Consider the following 22,337-nt stretch of genomic DNA (forward strand, 5'->3'; position numbering starts at 1 on the left):
CGTATCCTGCTATCAGGGCATGGTAAGGTATGGTATGGTATGGAAGTATGGTATGGTATGGATCGATATTTTGGTATGGAATATGGAACAATGCAAGTATGGTATGGAATGGAAGATTTTAATCTATGGTATGGAACGACATTTCCATACTTCCATACATTGGTGCTTTATACATTTTATCGTGATCTGTGCAAGCTTCATGAAGCGTACGTTGTTCGTTGTTCACGGAATACGATCGTCGATCGCTTTTGTTATGTGTGAACGTGAACTATTGAAGGCTGTGTAGGAACAAATACACGCTCGTGCAACGGTTTTAGGAGCACTTGGAATGACTTGATTTTGTGATGTAATAATGACAGCAGTAAAGTTGATCCGATATTCTGTCGAGTCGAGAGACACGACATCTCCGAGTAGAGTCTGTCATGTGGCGCAATAATTGGTAATGTAGGCTACTCCAACTACCTCATTCCTTGAGTGACGACAGCTTACAAGCAATCATGAATATGATGCAACGAACTAAATGCTCAATGTGATTGATAATTACATTTCTTCCGAAACATTGTCCGCACATCTATACTATTTACATACCGAGATATCTTATTGGTCATATTTCAAACGATCTCGCATTAGGATTATAGATCAGGGAGTGGGGTAGATGTAACTTTGGAATTCTCGCCACGCTAACCCCGACCAAATGCTGTACTAACAATCATGCAGATCGCTGCAGATTGCCTGCAGCTGGGATATTTTATGGGTGCGCCTATACTATCATCATCATCATTGGTTTATTAGCAATTTTATCAGTTCAATACACCACAAAAAATGCGATACAATGAAAAGACAGGAAGGTGTCGAAGCGACAAGGAGCAGTCTATGGAATCTGACACCCACCTTGGCCTAGGCGATGTAAAGAGGAGGCATGCACACTGAATGAAAGTAAAGAAGATAGTATAGAAAAAGAAAGCGACAATAAATAGGGCGGCATGTCATGGGAAGCGAGATCGATAGGTCAGTCGTGGTCCGGTAATCTTGAGGATGGACTGTATTTATTTAGTAGTAATTGCTTGTATTTCGACTTGAATGTGGACATGCTCGTCGACTGTCGGATGGCCGGCGGGATACTGTTCCACACATCAGGTCCGGCATATTTGATAGAGCGATGATCTTTTCGATCGATCATATGATATTTGGACGACGTGGACGCGCGTGTGTTGTACTTGTGCGCTTTTGATTCCGAGGTAAAGAAGTCATTGAAATATTCGGGGCAACGACCGCAGTGGAACTGATACATAAACTTGGCGATTTCTAGTTTCCGCATATCTTCTATGTTTAGGACGCCGAATCTCTTCAGCAGCGACTTGTTGGATGGGCAGTCAGGCCAATTATTTTGCGAGTATTTACTTCAAACTTGCATGTGCCTCATGCCAATGTACCAGAAATGAGATGATATGCATGGAGCAGGGGCGGACAACTTCTCCAGTCGGCAGGCCGGAAATAGGGAAATTAGGTACTTGGCGGGCCGGAATGCTGAATGGATAAATTATTCGCCCATGTATACAAGGAATAAATCGTATTTAATGAATGTATTTTATCGACAGCAATGTCACTTCAAAGCCATTTCTCGCCGATAATGACTACAAGGTTGATTTGAGAATAGCAATGTCATACAGGCACCGCCGTGTCTGGTTCTTTCTAATCAAATAACTCACGGTGCAATCCTTAATTAAGATTTCAAAGCGTTTGATAAGCCCGGTACCCAAAATTTACCAAGAATAAATTCATTAGGGTTCAGCACATCGCGAATGCCGATAATGCAAGTCTTCTCGCTTCGACGAACTTACGCGTAACCTCCACTATCGCACGCTGCACAGTGCGCACACCTATATAATAACATACAGTCACTAAAATTTGACGTTTAGGCAAGTGATTATGTAAGACGGGAAACTGTCCGCGGGCCGGAAAAAATCTTGTTTCGGGCCGCATCCGGCCCGCCGGCCGTAGGTTGCCGGCCCCTTTTATGGACAGTACTAGATAACAATCTGCTCACTATCTCATTTTGCTCGCGGAAGCTGTAGAGTAGACGTACACGGCACCTCACCACCGTGAACTAAACCTCACCAAAACAGGCTCTGTAAAACTATTACCAGTACTTAGATTCGCATTAGATTCGCTAGTTTAAGCAATAATGACATCCGAAATATCAATAATATAGGTGCTATAAAAGGTACTATACTTATGATATTGAGGTATTTGAAAGTATGGAATGTATGGAAAGTATGGTATGGAACAATGTTGGTATGGTATGGAAAATTGCAAGTATGGTATGGAGAGAGTAAGGCAAGTATGGAGTATGGAAAATTCTCGTTCCATACCATACCATACCATGCCCTGTATATATGGTCATGGTCAATCGTGGTTTACAACTTTTCTCAGTGGAGAATGGTATCGTCTCAAGTCTTAGTGGCAAAAGGTACGTATAATTTCAGTACTTGAAGAAATCATCTTTCTCCATTCGACTCGGGTGACTATGATACAAAGGTAGGCTATTTGGAGTCCAACCCCTTCCGCACCGGGACACATGAAGACATAGTGTTTTGACCAACACGCGGCCGAGCAAAGTGGATAAGATCACCAGCGATAAAACCTTGGCCAAAATTGACCGCCGCAGGTCGGCCAAACCTTTGATATTGATATGGTCGGCAAGAAATAGTCCCGTCCTTGCAACCCAAGTAGACAGCAGTCGCACAAATGCAGTAGGCCTACAAATGCGACCGACATGGGAAAATAATAATAATTCACGCCAATCTGAAATCGCTTGCGTCATATGTTTCATTCATAGCTGTTTGTCTGCACGTTCTCTATGTCAAATATATCCGTAAAAACGTAGCATACTAATATTAAAAATGCATTCTTTTTGACGTGACAGACTTTGGGTCGCGAGATACCACCAAACGTAAGATACCACTGTTGTAAAAGGATTGAGCTTGTACTTCCTGCCTTTGATGCAAGTAATGTTGTTTACCAATACAAGTGCCACTGTGATAGTAGGTATGTAGGACGTACATCTCAAAGATTGTTTGAGCGTATTAAGCAGCATATCCCAAAATTGATTCGGTCAAAAACTTGCGCAAATGATCGCACGGAGCTCGCACGTCAGTGCAAATTGGCTGCAAAAACAGACTGCTATGATGATTACCAAGCATATGCTTCGTCAATTGGTCAGCATCTGAGTGAAAACCTTGCCTGTGCACAGCACTATGATGACAATATGTTCACTGTCATTGCGCGTGGTAGATCTGTGTTTCATTTAAAAGTGTTGGAGTCTACTATTATTCAGTTGAGCAAACCTATTTTATGCAGACAAAAAGATTTCCTCTATAACCTACAAATTTCTCATTAGTGCGTGTTGTTCCGTGCGTGTAATTGTTTATTTACAAATTGTGCTGCTACTATAGTACCGTATGTCCGTATACTTCATAGTTTGTTATTGTTGCCATTGGTACAATGCGAATTTCATGGTTTGTGATTTTGATTGTTGCGTCATACTTTGCCTTTTTGGTTTTGCTTTTAAATCTGTTCAAATCCCGTGTGCCGATCACTCTTGAAAAGAGGCACCCGAAAAGTCTTCGAGTTAATAAATATTATTCTACAATGGATATTGTATTGAAAGCTATGGATTGATTGGCCAATGTCTGATTAAAAGACTACTTCAAGTCGTTTCGACAGCCGCCCATATTTTTTCACGCAAAATTGTGGTGTTTTGGTGTAGTATAGGTATCAAATGACAGACCGACTGACTAATATTCGCGAATTTCCTTTCCTTTTGTACAGCGGCTTTGTTGATTCGCAATGTAGTGCTGAGAAAGGAAAACGTTCACCACTAGATTCGCAACCCACATTTAGTCGGTTGCCGAATTATTGTTGGCAACGATAGGGTCACAGTTTCTGGATTACTACTGCAGTCATCGGTACACCAACAGAAATAAAAGCCGTACAGTCCCGACTATAATATACAATTATACGCGTTTGCGGTCTGGACGGTATAGCTGATCGGAGAGACGGAGACATCTGTATTTGAGCTAGTCATACGAGTCTATATCAGAAAAAAGCGCTAACCAAATGCTTATATTGTAGCTCAGTAGTTATGGAGACATCGTATTTGTAATATTCGTACTAATGGCAGGGATTTTATATTTTCACCTGATCAAGACGCACAATGTAATATGCGATAGGCCTATACAAGGCACAATGCGATTAATGAAGACATAGGATGATGTCGAAACGATCAGCAGTTGGGCCTACCGTCTGGCATCCACCTCGGCTTTTAGTACCCGATTGTCCGATCTTGTTCTTTTCGAGTAGCCTATGCCAGCAATGATATGTCATTGCGTATTTCAATTGATTTACTAAAACTCTTTTTGCAAGAGAACGTAAATGACTGCTTTAGATTGACAACTGTGTGGATTCTCATACGCTACCTACTCGGAGACTCGTGTAGCCTACTTGGACCTTTTATGAAAGGCCAATCAATTACTGACAGATCTAGCTCATAAAACACTATATCCGTTTAACGTGTCGTGCGCATATTCCCTCAGTGCCGTTTTTATTTACAGTGCCACGTATCAGTATCAATTTTATTGTTTTCAGACGCACAAACCAGTTTCAAAGCGTCAGGCGACTGTCATTATTTATTTATTTCAATGCGATTCACAGGACCTAACCCAGGGGTGCTCATTACGTCGATTGCGATCTATATTAGCGAAGCCATCCCGGGCCTAGGTGAGATGGAGACTTTTTATGGTACCGACGATAGCAGTAGCCTACTCAGCTCAGCTCAGTTTGTTAATAAATTCGAAACACCACAAAATTGCGATAACATATGGAGCCGATGCGACTTGTAGAGTTTTTCAATCAAGCACATATAGCCTACCACAATATAAACTTTTCGCCTATTTGATCGTATTTTCGGTGTTGACGTTTCGAAGCAGTCGCATATAGGCTACTCGTCTGCATGCCTTATTTTAAACATTAAAACTGAGTCGCGCTGCATGAAGATATGTGCCGCACAGACGTAGTTTGGTAATACCAGATTAGTTCAGTTCAGTTTATTATTAATAATTTTATCGGATCAATGCACCACAAGATTGCGATACAATGAAAAGAGAGGAAGGTTGCGAAAGGAGTCAAGGTACTTGGAGTAGTCTTTGAACATGATACCCAACTGCGGGGCCTTGGCGACGGAAAGAATAGGCATGTACCATGAATCAAAAGTAATATTCTACAAGATAACACGTATTTGTACAACCGCTACTTCCGTAAACGTGATTCGTGAGCGTTAAAAAGCGATTCGATAAATTGATCACTGCATTTAGAGAGAAACAGCGATATTGGGGTCACCCTCGTTTAGGTATTGATCAATGCAACGTCCAGAATCCGACACGCGTCCCGTTTTGCGAGACATTGCTTTCGCTCGACGAAGCGTGAGCTTTCTCGTCGCAAGCAACCGACCGAACGCCACATCATTCTATAATACGCTATGCTGATTTCAGAAGGCACGGACTGGCGGTTCGGCAATGCACGTTCAAAATGCGCTATAGCAGAGATTCATAAAAAGGAGCGTTCTATCGCTCAGTGATAACAGCATTGACGCACTGTTTCAATACGTCCGTGCTCGGAGTAGATATTGCTGTCGGCAAATCGTTGTGCGACTGTTATCCCAGGTTGAACATAGAGATGACAAATCGGTGACAGAATTCGCGCAAAATTAACTGTTTTAATTAGACTAGTATTTTTCCCTTTATAACTGCGTTCTGAACACACGTAAACCGCCCTACGCTATGTATTTGATAGCTTGTGACCTGTGAACCTAATTATGGCTCCAACGTCTTGTATTTGTAAGCTTGCAAAAGAATAACAATAATAGCTGCAGGTGGTTGTGAATTATTATAGATGAGTAAGATGACTAACTGACGGACTTTGGCCTTGTTAGTTGGCATTATATGGAGCTTGAAAATAACTGTGAGACCGCGTGATTAGCAAGGAAATGATAAATCTCGGTGAAGTCTATTGACCAAGCATAGGCGAAGACAAGCCTGGAATCACTTTTGTTTGTGAAATCTGCTTCATAATACTTGCGCACTTTCTAGAACTTCCATTTTATGCTTCTACACTTGAATTGGTTTTAGAGATCGCTACGTTTTGTACTTGTAATTCAGTAGAAATTTACGACACTACTTCTACTTGAATTGTACAACTAAAAAATTTAAAGCTTCTCTAAAGTATATAGATTAAAATTAGAATTATAGCTACGTAGGTCTGTTCAAAATAACTCCTTTTGTTTTCAAATTTTACTGGCTACTTGATGAAATTGTTAGGTTACCTAAAAATCGCTGCACACCAATTTTGGCTCAATTCCAATCAGCGGAAGCGAAGTTATTGAAGCAGAAAATTTGGAATTAATCCAAAAAAATTTCAAATTTTACTCTGGCTAACCCCATGAAATTGTAAGGTTGTCTGAAAAAACGATGCACAACAAATTTGGTTGATTCCAGCCACAACAGAAGCCGAGTTATTGGGAGTTCAAAATTTTGGATTTGGAATATATAGTATTTACGATAGCAAATTCTTTGAATATTTACTATAGATCTACCCAGCATACATACTATGATTTGAAATCGTAAATTTGAACATCAATAACATATATATCTTCGACTGATTTGAATTGAGCCGAAATTGGTGTGCAGCGTGTTTTTTAGGTAACCAAACAATTTTATCAAGTAGCCAGTAAGATTTGAGAAAAAATGTTATTTTTGAACAGACCTATACTGTACACCAAGCTTGGCTCGTTTTAACACTATGCAATTTTCCTGTAAAATTTTCAGGAAAACTAGAAATTTGAGTTAGATTACCGACATTTTACTTCAATTAATCTAATTATACAACTAGAATTGTCCATGTCTTGAATATTTATCATTGATTCACCTAATATATATAATATATCACCTAACTCGGCTATCATTTTTCTATACACAGCGTAATACCGACCATACCTTTAATCATGTTCAAGTCTCTGATCGCACTGAGTCTGATCGTGCAGATCACATGTGGCGAATGGTATTCGTCCATCGGACACATGGAGGACTTGGTGTCGGAGGAATTGGATTTAATATCGTCTCTGAGAGAATTTATAGCGGCAGAGGAAGCGAAATTGGAAAAGCTGAAGGATGTCGCGTTGCAATTAAAATCGAGAGCGGAGCAAAGAGGAAACAACTTGGAGAAATTCTTAGGTGGTGATATTTTCGTATTTTCCAACAAATTTATGATCTGGTTTACATAGGTACGCACAAAGGATTGCCAGTGAACTTGGCCCATGACGAACTCGGCCTAATGAACTCGGCCCATGACGAACTCGGCCTATGACGAACTCGGCCTATGACCAACTCGGCCCGTGGGGTATTTCTTAGTATTAATGATTATAAACGTGGTAAATTGTATTATTTGTCGGAGAAAATGGTTAATTTGGGAGTGATGGACATGTCGTACGAATGCTATTCCCACTGGGGGGGGAGGGGAGGGGGCAGTATTGCAGTTCTGGGAATTGGAAGTTTTACTTGCTGCCGTCATAACCTTAACCCTAACCTAATCCTAACCCTAACCTAACCCTAATCATAACCCTAACCTAACCCTAATCCTAACCCTAACCCTAATCATAACCCTAATCCAAACCCTAACCCTAACCCTAATCATAACCCTAACCTCCTAATCACCTGATAATAATATAATTATGTACCGTAATATAATTCACATTAATAGTTGAGTTGGTGCGAGGAGTTATTTTTCTGTCCAGGCAATTCACTATTGTCTCCACATAATTAATACAATTCACGACATTTATAATAATTTTTATTAACAAATTCACCATGGGCCGAGTTCGCCGAAGGCCGAGTTCACCATGGGCCGAGTTCGTCATAACCCTAACCCTAACCGAGAACTGCAATACTGCCCCCCCCAGTGGGAATAGCATTCGTACGACATGTCCATCACTCCCAAATTAACCATGTTCTCCGACAAATAATACAATTTACGACGTTTATAATCATTAATACTAAGAAATTCCCCACGGGCCGAGTTGGTCATAGGCCGAGTTCGTCATGGGCCGAGTTCGTCATGGGCCGAGTTCAATAGGCCGAGTTCGTCATGGGCCGAGTTCACCGGTCACCGCACAGAGATATGACCGTCACCAATCAGGGCTGCCCTTGAACAATGAACATTGGGGGTGTTCAAAAATTACTTTTTTCTCAAATTCTAATGGCTACTTGATAAAACTGTTATGTTACCTAATTGAAGCCTGCACACCAAATTTGGTTCAATTCCAACCAGTAGCTGCATTGCTACACGAGAAGAAAGTTTTTTCCTTATTATATAAAAATGATTTCAAAAAATTTAAAAATTTTCTGCTCACCCCATGAAATTGTTCGGCTGTCCATAGAAACGGTGTTCACCAAATTTGGCTCAATTCCAACCAGCGGAAGCGGAGTTATTGATGTCGAAAAATTTGGATTTGAATAAAATAGTATTTACGGTGGGCAAACTGTAATAAATGATTGAAGAATTGCTCTCCGTAAAAAATTAGAGAGAACACTGGTTGGCAGTCTTGATGAACTAGAAAATTATCATCTAGTTTCCAAATTAGATTGGAATTAGAAAGATAGCTAGACATTGTTTTTCCAAATTCGACCTCAGTTAGAATTATAGCACCTCAGTTTTTTTCCAAATCAGACTAGAATTTGAATTATAGCTACAGTTTTTTGGGTTCCAAACTAGATCGGAATTAAAATTATCGCTACATGTGGTAGTTTTTTTCCAAATTAGACTAGAATTAGATTCGTAGCGAGGCTGGACTACACATTTTTTTCCAAATTAGACCAGAGTTAGAATTATAGTTGCACTTTTTTTTCAAATTACAATAATATTAGAAATATAGCTACACAGTTATTTCCGTCGGTTGTAGAGTTCAATTGCAACATTTACAGGAATTAATTAAATTACCAGCATTTCGCTTTAATTAGTCCAACAGTCTGTAATGTACGTTCTTCCATGACCATCACCAATCGGGGCCGCCCATGAACATAACAAATTTCATGCCAGTGACATCATATTTGGTTGGTGTGATTGTTGATATACAATGTTCTTTCCAATTCTCTACTAGTTGCTGATGAAAATATTCGAGTTCATTTAAATATCAATATTCTAGTATATACAGTTGATTATCATGTTGAACGCCATAAATTCTAGTGTGTTTATGGTGAACATCCAATGATGATTGCCATAGCTAAATAGATAAGAAATTTGGCGTGACGCGATTCTAACCAAAGCGATATACCACAGGCCACCCCGTCAATCAGTACCATCTCATGAAAAGACTGAAAAAAGAATGGGACGAAATGGAATCTGTGATACACGGGAACACGTCGCAAGCTCTCATTAATCTGATCACAGAAAAGAGATCGCGTCTCCCGAACGATGAAGATATCGAAGGCACTGCGAAAGCAATTATGAGACTTCAAGTATGTTGAACGGACTGTTATTAACCAATCGGATAGACAGGATTGGACAACCAGAAAATCTTCAGGTTTTCCAAATTTGTTTAGAATTACAATTACACTAGTTAACAGTTTTTCCAAATTAGATTAGAATTAGAATTGTAGCCACACAGTTTTTTTTTCAAATTGAATTAGAATTAGAATTATAGCCGCACAGTTCTTCTTCCATGCTAGATTAGAATTAGAATCATAGCTGCACAGTTTATTTTCAAATTAGATTAGAATTTAAATTATAGCCACATACTTTTTACTAGATTACATCAGAATTGGAATTATAGCCATGGAATTGGAATTTGAGTCATGGCTCGAGTCAATACCACTCTGGCTGGCATGAAGTTTGAACCTTGTTTATTTCATCACCAGGACACCTACGAGCTGGACACTCGCGATTTGGCGGAAGGAAAAATAAAAAACGCGACAGCCACGGAATCCTTGACCGCGGAAGATTGCTTTAAAATAGGAAGAACTGCCTATTTAGAGGAGGATTATTATCACTGCGCGCTGTGGATGAGAGAGGCTGATTCCAGGATTCTAAAGGGAGACATGTCTCATGATAGGTATGCTCTGAGATTGGTTTCAAAAGTTTGATACAAAATTGGGCAACTAAAATATTTTCAGCTTATGCAAATTACATTTAAATTAAATTACTGAACAGTGGGTAGGACTAATCCCAGAATGATTAATGAAAAACTCAAAAAACTTAGCTTCTGCGGGTTGGAGTTGTGCCAAATTTATTTTGCGTGGTTTTTGTAGACAACTTAAACATTTTCATGGGGCTGACAGTAATATTTGAATTTTTTTTTTATATTAAATTCAAAATTTTCAAACTCATGTGCGTTCACCAGGTTGTAACCAAGTCGCAAGGCTCCGAGTCACAAGTCAATCTCAATTTTATAGATTTGACTCGAGTCAAGTCGAGTCATTTTCGATTCACCACCGAGTCAAGTCCAAGTCTGCGAGCAGTGGTTCGAGTTCGAGTCATGGTATTATGACTCGAGTCCGAGTACAAGTCATTGTGTTGACTGCTCAGTTTCCAGTTAAAGTCTTGTTAAACCCATTTTTTATAACTCTGTTTGGTGATATCGAATGGTTCGCATTTATAATATACCAATTTTCCTCATTTTTACCAGTTTCTGGTCGCATTTTCAAGTAGCAGTACCAATAGACGAAATCCCGTGGTCATTTTACTATTCTTTGAAATGACAATGTTTGTCTGAGTCTCGAGTCATATGACTTGGTTCAAGTCATGTGCAATGACTCGAGTCCAAGTCGAGTCAATACAAAGATTGACTCGAGTCATTTTCTCAAGATTTGAAGTGCTGGACCATCTCGCCTACTCTCTCTCGCAACTGAGCATATTCGACGAGGCTTACGATCTCACCTCGGAAATGCTGAGCATAGACCCGACCCATGCTCGTATCCGTGGCAACCACCAATATTACAAGTCCCTGTTGAAAGCTAAGAAGAAGGGAGACGACGGATTTGTACCGCTGGTGAGAATAATTCTACATTTTTAAAGTACTTTAGTAAGTTTTGCCATCGATATTGCATATCACTGCTGATTAACATCAAAAATTGACAAACTCTCCCATTTTCAGGTCAAATTTTTTCGTTTTTTACCCAAAGAAATCATCCTCGTGATGATAAATGAATTCTTTTCTTGAGCACTTGAGCTCTTTTCTCGAAAATTTTGTCAGAAAACAGTTTTTACATGTCAAAGAATGATAAGTTTTTGGTCAAAATGTTTTGTATTTTAGGTAAAAAATAATTGCCCCAGCGATGATAATTGAATTCTCTCTTTCAACTACTCGAGCTTTTTTGTCAAAAATCTTTTTTAATATGAGCAGATGCATGACTTTTAAGCTTTCTGTTAAAATTTTTGTCAAAAAATGATTGCCCCAGTGACGATAAATTATTCCCCCTATCAACTAGTTTCAATCTTTTGTCAAAAAATAGTTTTTCAATGTCAAAACAATGTCACATTTTCAATTTTAGGTCAAAAAGCCGTTTGCTAGTGAAGATGAATAGATTCTATCTGTTAACAGCTGGACGTCTTATTTCAAAAAGTTTTTTATTATCAAAAATAAGATTTTCCATTCTTAGGTCAATTTCGTTTTGTTTTAGATAATAAAAAATCGTACTAGTGATGAATAATTAATCCTCTCTCTTAACCACTTGACTTCTTTTCTCAAAAATTTGTTTAAAAATTGTTTTTCAAGTCAAAAAATGTCGAATTTGTCAATTGTTGGTCGAATATTTTCACTTCATTGTCAGAAAATAATCTCCCTAGTGTAAATAGACTCCCTCTCTTATCCACTGGAGGTACATTTTGTCGAAAATTAGTCGGTAAAAAAGAGTTTTATTGTCGAATAATCCCCCATTTTTCATTTTTTTTTCGGTTATAAAATGGCCGCCCTAGCGACAATGAATAGATTTTCTCTCTCAAACGGACAAGATGTTTTGTCGTCAGTTGTCAAAAAAATATTTTGGCGTCAAGATTTTAAATTTTTCCGATATTTTACCCAAAAATAACCGCCCTAGTCGCAATAAATATAACCTCTTTCTCTATTATCAGGACTCTTTCGGGAAACAATCTTTGAAACGCAACACGGACCATTTCCTGCCCGAGCGTACCTTGTACGAACGCCTATGCCGCGAAGGCGGCGATCCCCTCCCCGAAAACATCGAAAAACAGCTGAAATGCTACTTTTGGGACAACAACAACCCTCTACTGGTTCTACAACCTTTGAAAATGGAAGAAATGTACCGCAGACCGCACATAGTTCGGTTTTACGACATTCTCTCGGAACACGAGATGGATTTCATAAAATCAGCCGCAAAACCAAGGTTAAACCGTGCCACCGTCCAAAACCCTGTTACAGGGGTCTTAGAACACGCTCCTTATCGAGTCAGCAAAAGCGCTTGGCTTAAAGATGAAGAATCTGCCATTGTTCAACGTGTTAGCGATAGAATTGAAGCAGCTACTAGCCTTACTATGAAGACCGCGGAAGAACTACAAATTGCCAATTATGGAGTGGGTGGTCAGTATGAACCGCATTATGATTTTGCAAGGCGCAGAGAAAAAGGTAGTTTCGAGAAAAAAGTCGGAAACAGAATAGCTACTATGTTGTTTTATCTAACTGACATTGAATACGGAGGTTCCACTGTGTTTTTACACCCGAAAATAGCAGCAAAACCTATCAAAGGCAGCGCGGTTTTTTGGTATAACTTGTTACCCAGTGGGGACGGCGATTTACGCACTAGGCACGCGGCTTGCCCCGTTCTTACAGGGGTGAAATGGGTGGGGAACAAATGGATTCACGAGAGGGGGCAGGAATTGAGGAGGCCATGCGGGTTGAGTCCAGGCTCAGAGAATCGAATTTTTTGAACCGATGTCTCGGCGTGTTTCTCTCGGAATATATTTATCGGAAACCTGTGCTTGGAACTTTTGATCTGTGAACACTGCTAGCCGCTAAGGGTTGTTGTAAAATTACTTTATTTCGGGATTGCCGAACCTCACTGATTGAATTTTTGGTTGTCTAAAAACGCTGCACACCAAATTTAGCTCGAGTCCTACTGCGAGATGTGAACGCACAGGTGTTTAAAAATTTTGAATTGAATATAAAATATTTCATATTTTACTATTCACCCCATGAAATTTGACTCAATTCCAGCCTGTGGACGCGAGGTTATTTGAGTTTTTCGTTAATAATTCTGGATTACCCGCCGCCAATACTACATTTTCAAATACAAAACTTTCAACTGCAATAACTTCGATTCTACCAGTTGGGAAGTGAAAATATTATAATGAATTCAAAAACTTCACGTGTACTAGTTGGAATTGAGCCAAATTTGGTGTGCAGCGTTTTTTGGGGCCAACATAACACTTACATCAGTGAATCCTCGGAATCAGCAGAAAAAGTTTCTCTTTAACAAATCTAATGTAGCCTACACTACACTATAGCTAACCGACTTCAATGTATTGTAGCACGCTAATAATCAACCTATAGCGCTTTGGTATCATGCTATAATCCCTTTTTTATGTATATATTGAGATTTGGATATTTTTTGAATCAACGAGTTTCTAAAACTGCCAATAACCGTCATATTATTTCTATATTTCTCTTGCAGTCTGGATTTTGATTGATATTGTGAATACTGGCCTTGTTCAGCCCTCGTAACTGATCCCGTTTTGATACATCTACATCTACATTACACAATAGCTAACTGACTTTATTGTACATAGCTTTTCATTGTACGATGATACAGAATGATAATAATCAAGTATAGTGCTTTTGTATTAAACCACAATTTGTAATCACTTTCTTATGCATATATACCACGCAGCCAACTCACCTTAAAATGTGTATATTTGAGTATCGGTACTTAAAAATGAAGTGTGAATTTATATTTCGTTCATAAACTTGAAATAGTCTTAATATCTCACACCATCGTCAATATTTCTCATTACTAAGCGTCAATGTAGCAAATTGGATCACGTGAATTTCCATCGAAATTTTGCGGAATATTTTGTGTGTCTCTATATGCCTTTTGTCAGTATTTATTTTATCGGCTGTACAGCGTGCTCACTGCTAATTATTACACTCCTGCATTTAATGCGAGCCTCTTGTATGTAATCGCGTGTTTTTGCCAACGTGTGCCTTTTTTCTATATGAAACGCAATTGAAAACAACTGCGTGTTTGAGTTACTAGTTCTGGCTGAATTGCTAGTTCATCATTGGTTTATTAGCAATTTTATCAGTTCAATACACCACAAAAATGCGATACAATGAAGAGAAAGGAAGATGTCGAAGCGACTAGGAGTTGTCTATGGAATCGGACACCCACCTTGGCCTAGGCGATGTAAAGAGGCGACATGCACACTGAATGAAAGTAAAGAAGATAGTATAGAAAAAGAATGCGACAAGAAATAGGGCGGCATGTCATGGGAAGCGAGATCGATAGGTCAGTCGTGGTCCGGTAATCTTGAGGATGGACTGTATTTATTTAGTAGTAATTGCTTGTATTTCGATCCTCACCAAATTTCGTTCAATTCCAACCAGTGGAAGCGGAGATATTGCCGTCGAAAAATTTGGATTTGGATAAAATAGTATTTACGGTGAGCACAACTATAATAAATAAACAAAGAATCGGTCACCGTAAATACTACTTTATTCAAATCCAAATTTTTCGACGGCAATAACTCCGCTTCTACTCGTTGGAATTGAACGAAATTTGGTGAGCATCGTTTCTATAGACAGCCTAACACTTTCATGGGGTGAACAGAAAATTTTCAAATTTTTTATTATTTATTTTTATATAATAAATAGAAACTTTCTTCTCCTGTAGCAAAGCGGTTACTGGCTAGAATTGAACCAAATTTTGTGTGTAGGCTTAAATTAGGTAACCTAACAATTTTATCAAGTAGCCAATACGATTTGAGAAAAAAAAGTCATTTTTGAAGAGCCCTACTGTAGAACAGGCCGCACTTCGGTGATAATTTAGTTTCTAGGGACTGAATATGACTCTTCCAGGACATGTTCGAGTCCAGTAAAACTCCGAGATATTTGGCATTATCTGTGTTGGAAACGGGCTGACCAGCGATATTAACGGTTAGATTATTTTTTGAATTTACTGTCAGCAATTGCGATTTCGAGGCGTTTATGCAAAGGTTGTTCTGGGCCGTCCACTCATGGACTTTGGGCATTTGGTCACCAGTCAGGGCATCCAGCTCTGCCGTCGAAGATGCGGAAGAGAAGAGGTGAGTATCATCAGCGAACAGTGTGGTGTTCAATGAGGAGGTTTCAAAAATGTCGTTGGGGTGAAAAGGACCGGTCCAAGTACTGGTATAGTTGAGCTCATATCAACTTGTATTGACTCGACTTGTACTCAAGTCATTGTGTATGACTCTACACTAGGACGGCCAAGACAGACATTTCATTGTAACTGCGAAGGTCACCACATAATTGGCATTTCGTCTATCAGTCCCGATTAGGGTCGACCGATTATCGACCTGGCCGATTATCGATATCTGCCTTTGATGGCCGATATTTTATGTATAAAAAATTCAATAATATTGGAAATTCAATGCTCTGTGTCCTCAATCTCAAGAAATCCACGCAGTGAACTCCTTCCAAATATGAAGTTGGAATCTTTCATTCGAATCTGAAATCTATCAAAGATACCAGATTTCAGCTTCCCGGTGATAGGGATACTTGGCATACCCACTTTGTTGACTCAGCGGGAAATTATCCTTTCACAAGTCAAAAGAAATGAGACGCATTTGAGTAATGAGTATTGGATTTAAGCTTTTCATGGACAAATTTTATAGCTATATACTCCTCTTGGCAGAATGACCAATTGATACCGGTGAATATGTAATGTATTTCCGTTGTGCAAGAGTACAATTTTAGGCCTGACAAACAAATATTTCGCAGCAGGTCATGTTAATATGGATCGAATGACTGAAAACAACATGAGGGTTCTTCGTAGGAGATCATCTATTTATGCACAGTACAAAATTAGAAAAAACTACGATTTCCTTTCCATCAAGTGAAATATTCAATGGTAAATACAGTAATTTTGGGCTTTTTTAAGGGTATAAATATCTTCTGAACAAGAGCCAATCTGGCGAAGCTAGTGCGATATTCGTAATCAGCAACCTCGAAAAACCCCAGAAACGCCTCTCAGACGTTCTGCCAAAAATTTTTATTTCATTTTGTTGACCAGTGTAATCGTTATCGGCCTGCAAAAATTAATGTCGGTCGACCTCTAGTTCTAATACCTAGAAAATAGGGCCAGAAACCGTCAAGACTGTAAAATTACGATATTATGAATGCGAGCCATTCTATATCACTTGAGCAGAGTTGAAAATTGTGGATTGAACTATGAACTAAACGCTATATAGCGTTTAGTTTATAGTTCAATCCACAATTTTCAACTCATATGACTCAGACTTGACCCTCTACTCACTGACTTGGACTCCGTGGTGACTTGAAAATGACTCGAGTCAAAACTATAAAAGCGAGATTGACTTGCGACTTGGTAACAACCCTGGCCTTCACAGTATCAAGGATTTCCTTTTATTATCGGACAATTATGAAACAAATAGTTCAGGAATATGCTGTTCGAATATCAACATATATGCAGAACACAAGTCTTGACTCAACAGTGTTAAATTTGTCAAGCACAGTTTTAAGGAAAATTCCCGTCTAGGAATGAATCACAGTACCAAGATTTTCAGCGAACTAAGTTACGAACGAACGTACACGAATAATTCTCAAAATATTGCTGAAACATGTCAAAATCGCGATATTATATCAAGTCTCGTGTATTTGTTCCCTGATATTTCCACTAATTTCGACCATTTTGTCATAAACGAGTTCAGCCTCCGACGGCTTGATTCCGAGAACGCATTTTCGAACGTACGCCCGGTTGTATATATTCACGGCGCTCTCGTATTGCGATCTTTTGTTCAACTTGCGCGGGTTTTGATCAAACAGCCACACCAGCGATTCAGATCCATTGTACGCTGACAGAGTCATGTGGTTCATAATAATTCGGAGCTGAAATATGGAAATGTTCAGGGTTAAATGTGCTCGACTAGGACCAAGTCGTACGACTCGAGACTCAGACGGTCAAGACCGACATTTCATTGTAATTTCGAAGTATAGTAAAGTAACCACACTATTGGGATTTCGTCGATTGGTACTGGTGCTTGAAAATGCGACAAGAAACTGCTAAAAATAAGTGGAATTAGTATATAACAAATGCGAACCATTGGATATCATTAGCGCGATCATTTTTTACCTAAAAAACGAAAGATTTTGACATCTTTTTACCTTAAAAATCGTAATTTTGACCAAATTTGACCTAACGTATGCAAATTAAGTGTTTTCCCACATAATGTTAGAATTGTACTACTTATCTTCATTTCTGGTTGGAACTGTATGTCCTTACGAAGTAGTTTGGCCTGAAAAAAAACTTCTTTGCCTCAAAAACTGACACATTTTTACACGAAAAAACTTTATTTTAACGAAATCTGGCTGTATGAAGAATTCCAGTAGCTACATTACGCATTATGGTAGAAATAATTTTAAAAAATGTAGTACAACGAAAGATACTTTCCTACATTCTCGGGTAGAAAGCGTCTCTACTTACTAAGTAGCTTGCCAAGAATGGAGAAAGAACGTTCAACAGCAGCAGTTCTTGGCTGACAACACTCAAGTTGTGCGTACACTGCTGGAGACAAACCGTGTTGCTGCATTCTAACAATGTTGTCTACAACACAATTTTTCATCATGCAGTTCTTCATATAAGAAGCAATGCCCACGCAGTCTTGCTTCAGTTAGCATATTGCGGTACGTTGAGCACAACACCATGTCAACCTATTTGTTTCATTTGAATGTTCATGATTTGCAATGAGGAATGGGCCCGTCTACAACAGTAGGCCTATAAAGTAGGCTACAAGCCGTAAAATGTCAAATGATAAGTTCACCGACAGTGCAAAATCTACGATACAAACGAAATGCAGGTTGCAGAAAAGTTTAACTTTGTGAACAATTTTGACATGTTTTGACATGTAAAAAAAAATCGCCCCAGATATCACCAAACAGAGTTGAAAAATTTGCTTTTAGCAAGACTTTAACAGGAAACTGAGCAGTCAACGCAATGACTTGAACTTGAGTCATAATACCACGACTCGGACTCGACTCTACGAGATGAAACTTACGATACTGCAACACTCACCAGCGTAAATAAAAAGATGACAAGTGACCATAGCCATCCGGGCAGGAAATTTCCATTCATACCAGTAACACACAGGCCCGGTTCTGCCAGAGAGCTGTAACATCCCTTTGCGTTCTTTGTATTGTTAATGTGCACGCTCAACGCGTTGATCACATACTTTGAACTACCGTACGGCATGGTGCTGAAAAACAGCGAATCTAGTCAAGATATGAGATTGGAATCCAAAATTTGTTCCTAACGTCTGAATTCAAGTAATTTTTAAAATTTACTCAAAACGCATTTCTTTTTAATGCGGAATTTGATTGAATTTCAAAATTTTGGCAAATTCAGTAATTCCAATTCTGAGTTAATTTGGAAAAAAAACTGCAGCTATCAAATTGTAATATTCAAATTGTAATCTAATTCGGAAAAGCTGAAAATTACCTAGTTGTCCATCTGTGCAATGAAATTTACAAATTTCTTGCAAACGCAGCAATTCCAATTCTAATCCAATTTGGAAAAGCTGAAACAATCTAGTCGCCGATCTCTGCAATTCAATTTACAAGTTTTTTTTGCAAATGCAGCAATTCTAATTCTAATCTAATTTGGAAAAGCTGAAATTATCTAGTCGCCGATCCCCACAATTCAACTAACAAGTTTTTTTGCAACTGCAGCTATTCTAATTCTAATCTAATTTGGAGAAGATTAAAATTATCTAGCTGTCCATCTCTTTTACCCATGAGCGCATGTAATATCGTCCATGCTGAACGATCTTTCCACGGCATTATTCGATGTAGTCCAAATCACGTGCGAGCGAACGTCTTCTTCTCCCGAGGTTAAAACTGGTTGCAGCTCTTCAAACTGAACACGGTTAAGAAATTTGTCATCTCTGTGATTAAACTGGAATAGGTTCAAAAATTTGGCTCAATTACAACCAGCGGAAGCGGAGTTATTGATGTTGAAAAATTTGGATTCAAATAAAATAGTATTTACGGTGGGCGCGACTATAATAAATAATTAAAGAATTGGCCACCGTAAATAGGCCTGTTATTTTATTCAAATCCAAAATTTTTTGACAATAACTCCGGTTCCACTGGTTGGAATTGAGTCAAATTTCGTGAGCTTTATTTCTATAGACAGCCTAACAATTTCATGGGGTGAACAGAAAATTTTCAAATTTTTTGTTATTTATTTTTATATAATAAATAGAAACTTTCTTCTCCTGTAGCAATGCGGCTACTGGTTGGAATTGAACCAAATTTGGTTTGTAGGCTTAAATTAGGTAACCTAACAATTTTATCAAGTAGCCAGTACGATTTGAGAAAAAAAGTCCTTATTTGAAGACCCTTACTGTACAGCTGTCCTGTAGCATTTTCCGGGAACACTTCACTAAATATAGTAGACTCAAATTATTTTCGCTTTAATCAGTGTAATTTCACAACTTCAATTATCAAGTTCTTCAAGTCTGCATGCAAGTTGCAAATCTGTAGATTTTGTTAAACATACCAACATGAAATGTCCTAGTACATTGGTGGCAAAGACGTTTGGTACGCCGTACTTGTTCAGAGAGTTTTCTTGCTTCAAAATATGTTCCCCCGTTCTCAATCTGGTCATAATATCGCTGAAAAATGTGGCACAAAACAGGAATAGTTTATAAACTCAGTAGAGTTTCGTGTCCTTTCAAAGATGTTTCACTATCAGAGTTGGGTAGCTTGAAAATTTTCAGCTTTTCATAATTATATTAGATTTAGAATTACAACTATACAGTTTTTCCATAATTAGACTAGAATTAGAGTTATAGCCAGGGTTGCCATACCGTCCTTATTTCTAAGATTTGTCCTTATTTTCGACTTCCGTCCTTATTTTGTCTTATTTTCAACCACCACAGAACTTCGATCGTTTTCCTCAGGTATCTGTGTTGCATAATATTCTAAAATTATGCTTTTGCGTCGAGATTTTATGACTTCTAAGTGATGAGATAGCTAGGGCAGTGAGTGGTTTCGTCTGTACCAAGCTATCACAGCAGACGTCATTTTAGCAGTAAACAGCAGTACCTGGTTCCTGCTGTTTGGTCTACAGCAGAATAAGCTCAAGATGTGGGGACGGCAGCATTTATTGCGTAGTGAAAAAAGGCGCAGTGCAGTCGACACATTGGTTAAAAAGTAGTAAAGCAATTAAGCATTTGATAAATTTTTCTAAATTATATTGCACTTGCGCACATAGTTTTAGCTGCTAATAAGGCTAAATCTGATTAGTTAAAATGAACGGGCGTAAAAACGTTTTTCGTGACGATTATGAGCGAGAATTCAAAGGTATCTGACGAAGCTTGAAGGGCGAGTGTTTCGCACATTGCAATATCTGTAATTGTGACATTAACCTGGAGGCCATAGGAAAGACCGCTATTTCAACTCACATTGATACCCCAAAACATAAGAAGTGTTTCAGAGTGATTAGTTTGAGCCAGTCAAATACTTTTTCCACAAGTTGATCAGCACCAACGACCACAGACGATAAGGCAGCTGCTGCAGAGGGTACCTGGGCCTTCCATACTGTCAAACACCAGCAGCCATTCCTCACCAGCGATTGTACATCGCAATTGTTCAGAGGAATACTCCCCGATCCCAACATCGCAATTAAGTTTTCGGCCAGGACCGGACTACAAGCATTGTTACTGGAGTTCTTGCTCCATACGCTCAAAAATGATTTTGTTTAAACTTGGTGTACAGCTTTTTTCGATTTGGGTTGACGCCTCTAATAACAACGAGGTGAAAAAGTTTGGTTTATCACCCTATGGGGGGCAAGACCAACGTTTTTTTTAGGGGGGGGGGCTGACGAAGTGCTGTTTCGGCCCTGAGTAAAGGTAAACCTAGATGTCGTGATATCCATGAGGCACGTTCAAAAACGCTTTTTCATGCTAGTCTAATTTTTCTGCTGTCCTTATTTTTGGGTCCGTGTCGATGGCAACCCTGGTTATAGCAATACAGATTTTTCCGAATTAAATTAGAACTATAACTATACAGTATTTCCCGAATTAGACTATGAATTAAAGTTATAGATGAACAGATTTTTACAAATTAGATCAGAATTATATCTGTGAAGATCTCCTGTAGCATTTTCAGAGAAGGCAGAAATTAAATTCGAACGAAATTGAGAGCATAGAAACGTTTCATTAATTAGATTAGATTAGAATTACTGAATTAACGAAAACTTGATTGAACCAATTCCAGTTCATATCAGAGCATAGTTCATTCCCAAAAGCACGAGACTGGAAATTGTCCGCACAGCAAGCTGAGCTCGTTTCGCACTATACAGTTCTGCGGCATTTTCAGAAAAACAATAAATTGAGGAAAATACAAACCTGCTTATCAACGCAGTGAGATCTAATCCTTTAATCGGCAATATTCCGGCGTTTAGATAAAGATAATCGATCCTCTCATACCTACAAATATTGCAAAGCATTGAAACCTGAAAATGCAACAAAAACAATTCTCACAAGTCCAACACAACTTTCGCGGCCTGCAGCACAGACTTTACGTCCGCGGTGTCCATCTTGACCAGTTCGATTTCGGCCGATCTATGCGACTGGGACAGGGTGCCCCGGACGAATCTGCCTTTTTCCATGTTACGACACAGTATGCAGATACGCAGCACGAACTTTGACTTTGTCTCCAGCAGCAAACGCTCCAGAAGACTGAGTCCAATTCCGCTGCAAGAAATAATTTATAAAAATTTCATTTTTTCAAAGTTATCTTAAATCAAAATTTTTTAGTTTAATGTCAATTCAATTTTAAAAGCAAATCCAATCAACAAATGAAATGGAGATGGTCAGCGTTGACTGAACTTAAAAAAAATGCACCTACCTTGTACCGCCAGTGATTACGATTACTTTTGTTGGCAGGTCCATTATGGCAGTAGGTAAACTAACAATTCTGCTATAAATCTAATATGAAAAAATGCAGAAAACGGTAGGTCGTGAAAAAAATTCAATAGATCGCACCATGTGTGAAA

General features: G+C 38.8%; 3 protein-coding genes across 4 annotated transcripts in view; 2 read left to right on the forward strand and 1 right to left on the reverse strand.

Moving 5' to 3' along the window:
• The window catches only part of LOC145436463 (putative mitochondrial import inner membrane translocase subunit Tim8 A-B), a 246,314-nt gene that overhangs the window by 189,324 nt on the left and 34,653 nt on the right, over window positions 1-22,337 (forward strand). The window lies entirely within an intron of this gene.
• On the forward strand, window positions 7,013-13,745 carry LOC145436440 (prolyl 4-hydroxylase subunit alpha-1-like). The gene is made up of 5 exons (XM_080313785.1): window positions 7,013-7,286; window positions 9,388-9,566; window positions 9,966-10,159; window positions 10,912-11,095; window positions 12,178-13,745. The coding sequence occupies exons 1-5, from the start codon at window positions 7,058-7,060 to the stop codon at window positions 12,988-12,990; spliced, it is 1,599 nt and encodes a 532-aa protein (XP_080169911.1). The 5' UTR covers window positions 7,013-7,057; the 3' UTR covers window positions 12,991-13,745.
• LOC145436441 (3-keto-steroid reductase/17-beta-hydroxysteroid dehydrogenase 7-like) lies at window positions 16,662-22,336 on the reverse strand. The gene is made up of 7 exons (XM_080313786.1): window positions 22,190-22,336; window positions 21,823-22,035; window positions 21,688-21,768; window positions 19,836-19,950; window positions 19,066-19,190; window positions 18,351-18,531; window positions 16,662-17,167 (listed from the first exon to the last, which is right to left on the reverse strand). Exons 1-7 carry the CDS (start codon window positions 22,231-22,233, stop codon window positions 16,922-16,924), a joined length of 1,005 nt encoding a protein of 334 aa, XP_080169912.1. The 5' UTR covers window positions 22,234-22,336; the 3' UTR covers window positions 16,662-16,921.

Source organism: Botryllus schlosseri, chromosome 3 (genome assembly GCF_051294905.1).
Source record: "Botryllus schlosseri isolate E-star chromosome 3, Bs_hap1, whole genome shotgun sequence".
Taxonomy (NCBI): Eukaryota; Metazoa; Chordata; class Ascidiacea; order Stolidobranchia; family Styelidae; genus Botryllus; species Botryllus schlosseri.

Excerpts from the sequence above, each read along its gene's own strand:
- LOC145436440 (XM_080313785.1), top strand. The coding sequence starts at position 7,058 with ATGTTCAAGTCTCTGATCGCACTGAGTCTGATCGTGCAGATCACATGT. Across the intron at positions 9,567-9,965 it reads AAGCAATTATGAGACTTCAA|GACACCTACGAGCTGGACAC; the intron begins GTATGTTGAACG and ends TTTCATCACCAG. Across the intron at positions 10,160-10,911 it reads GGAGACATGTCTCATGATAG|ATTTGAAGTGCTGGACCATC; the intron begins GTATGCTCTGAG and ends CATTTTCTCAAG.
- LOC145436441 (XM_080313786.1), bottom strand. The coding sequence starts at position 22,233 with ATGGACCTGCCAACAAAAGTAATCGTAATCACTGGCGGTACAAG. Across the intron at positions 22,036-22,189 it reads GTAATCACTGGCGGTACAAG|CGGAATTGGACTCAGTCTTC; the intron begins GTAGGTGCATTT and ends TATTTCTTGCAG. Across the intron at positions 19,191-19,835 it reads TACTAGGACATTTCATGTTG|TTTGAAGAGCTGCAACCAGT; the intron begins GTATGTTTAACA and ends AACCGTGTTCAG.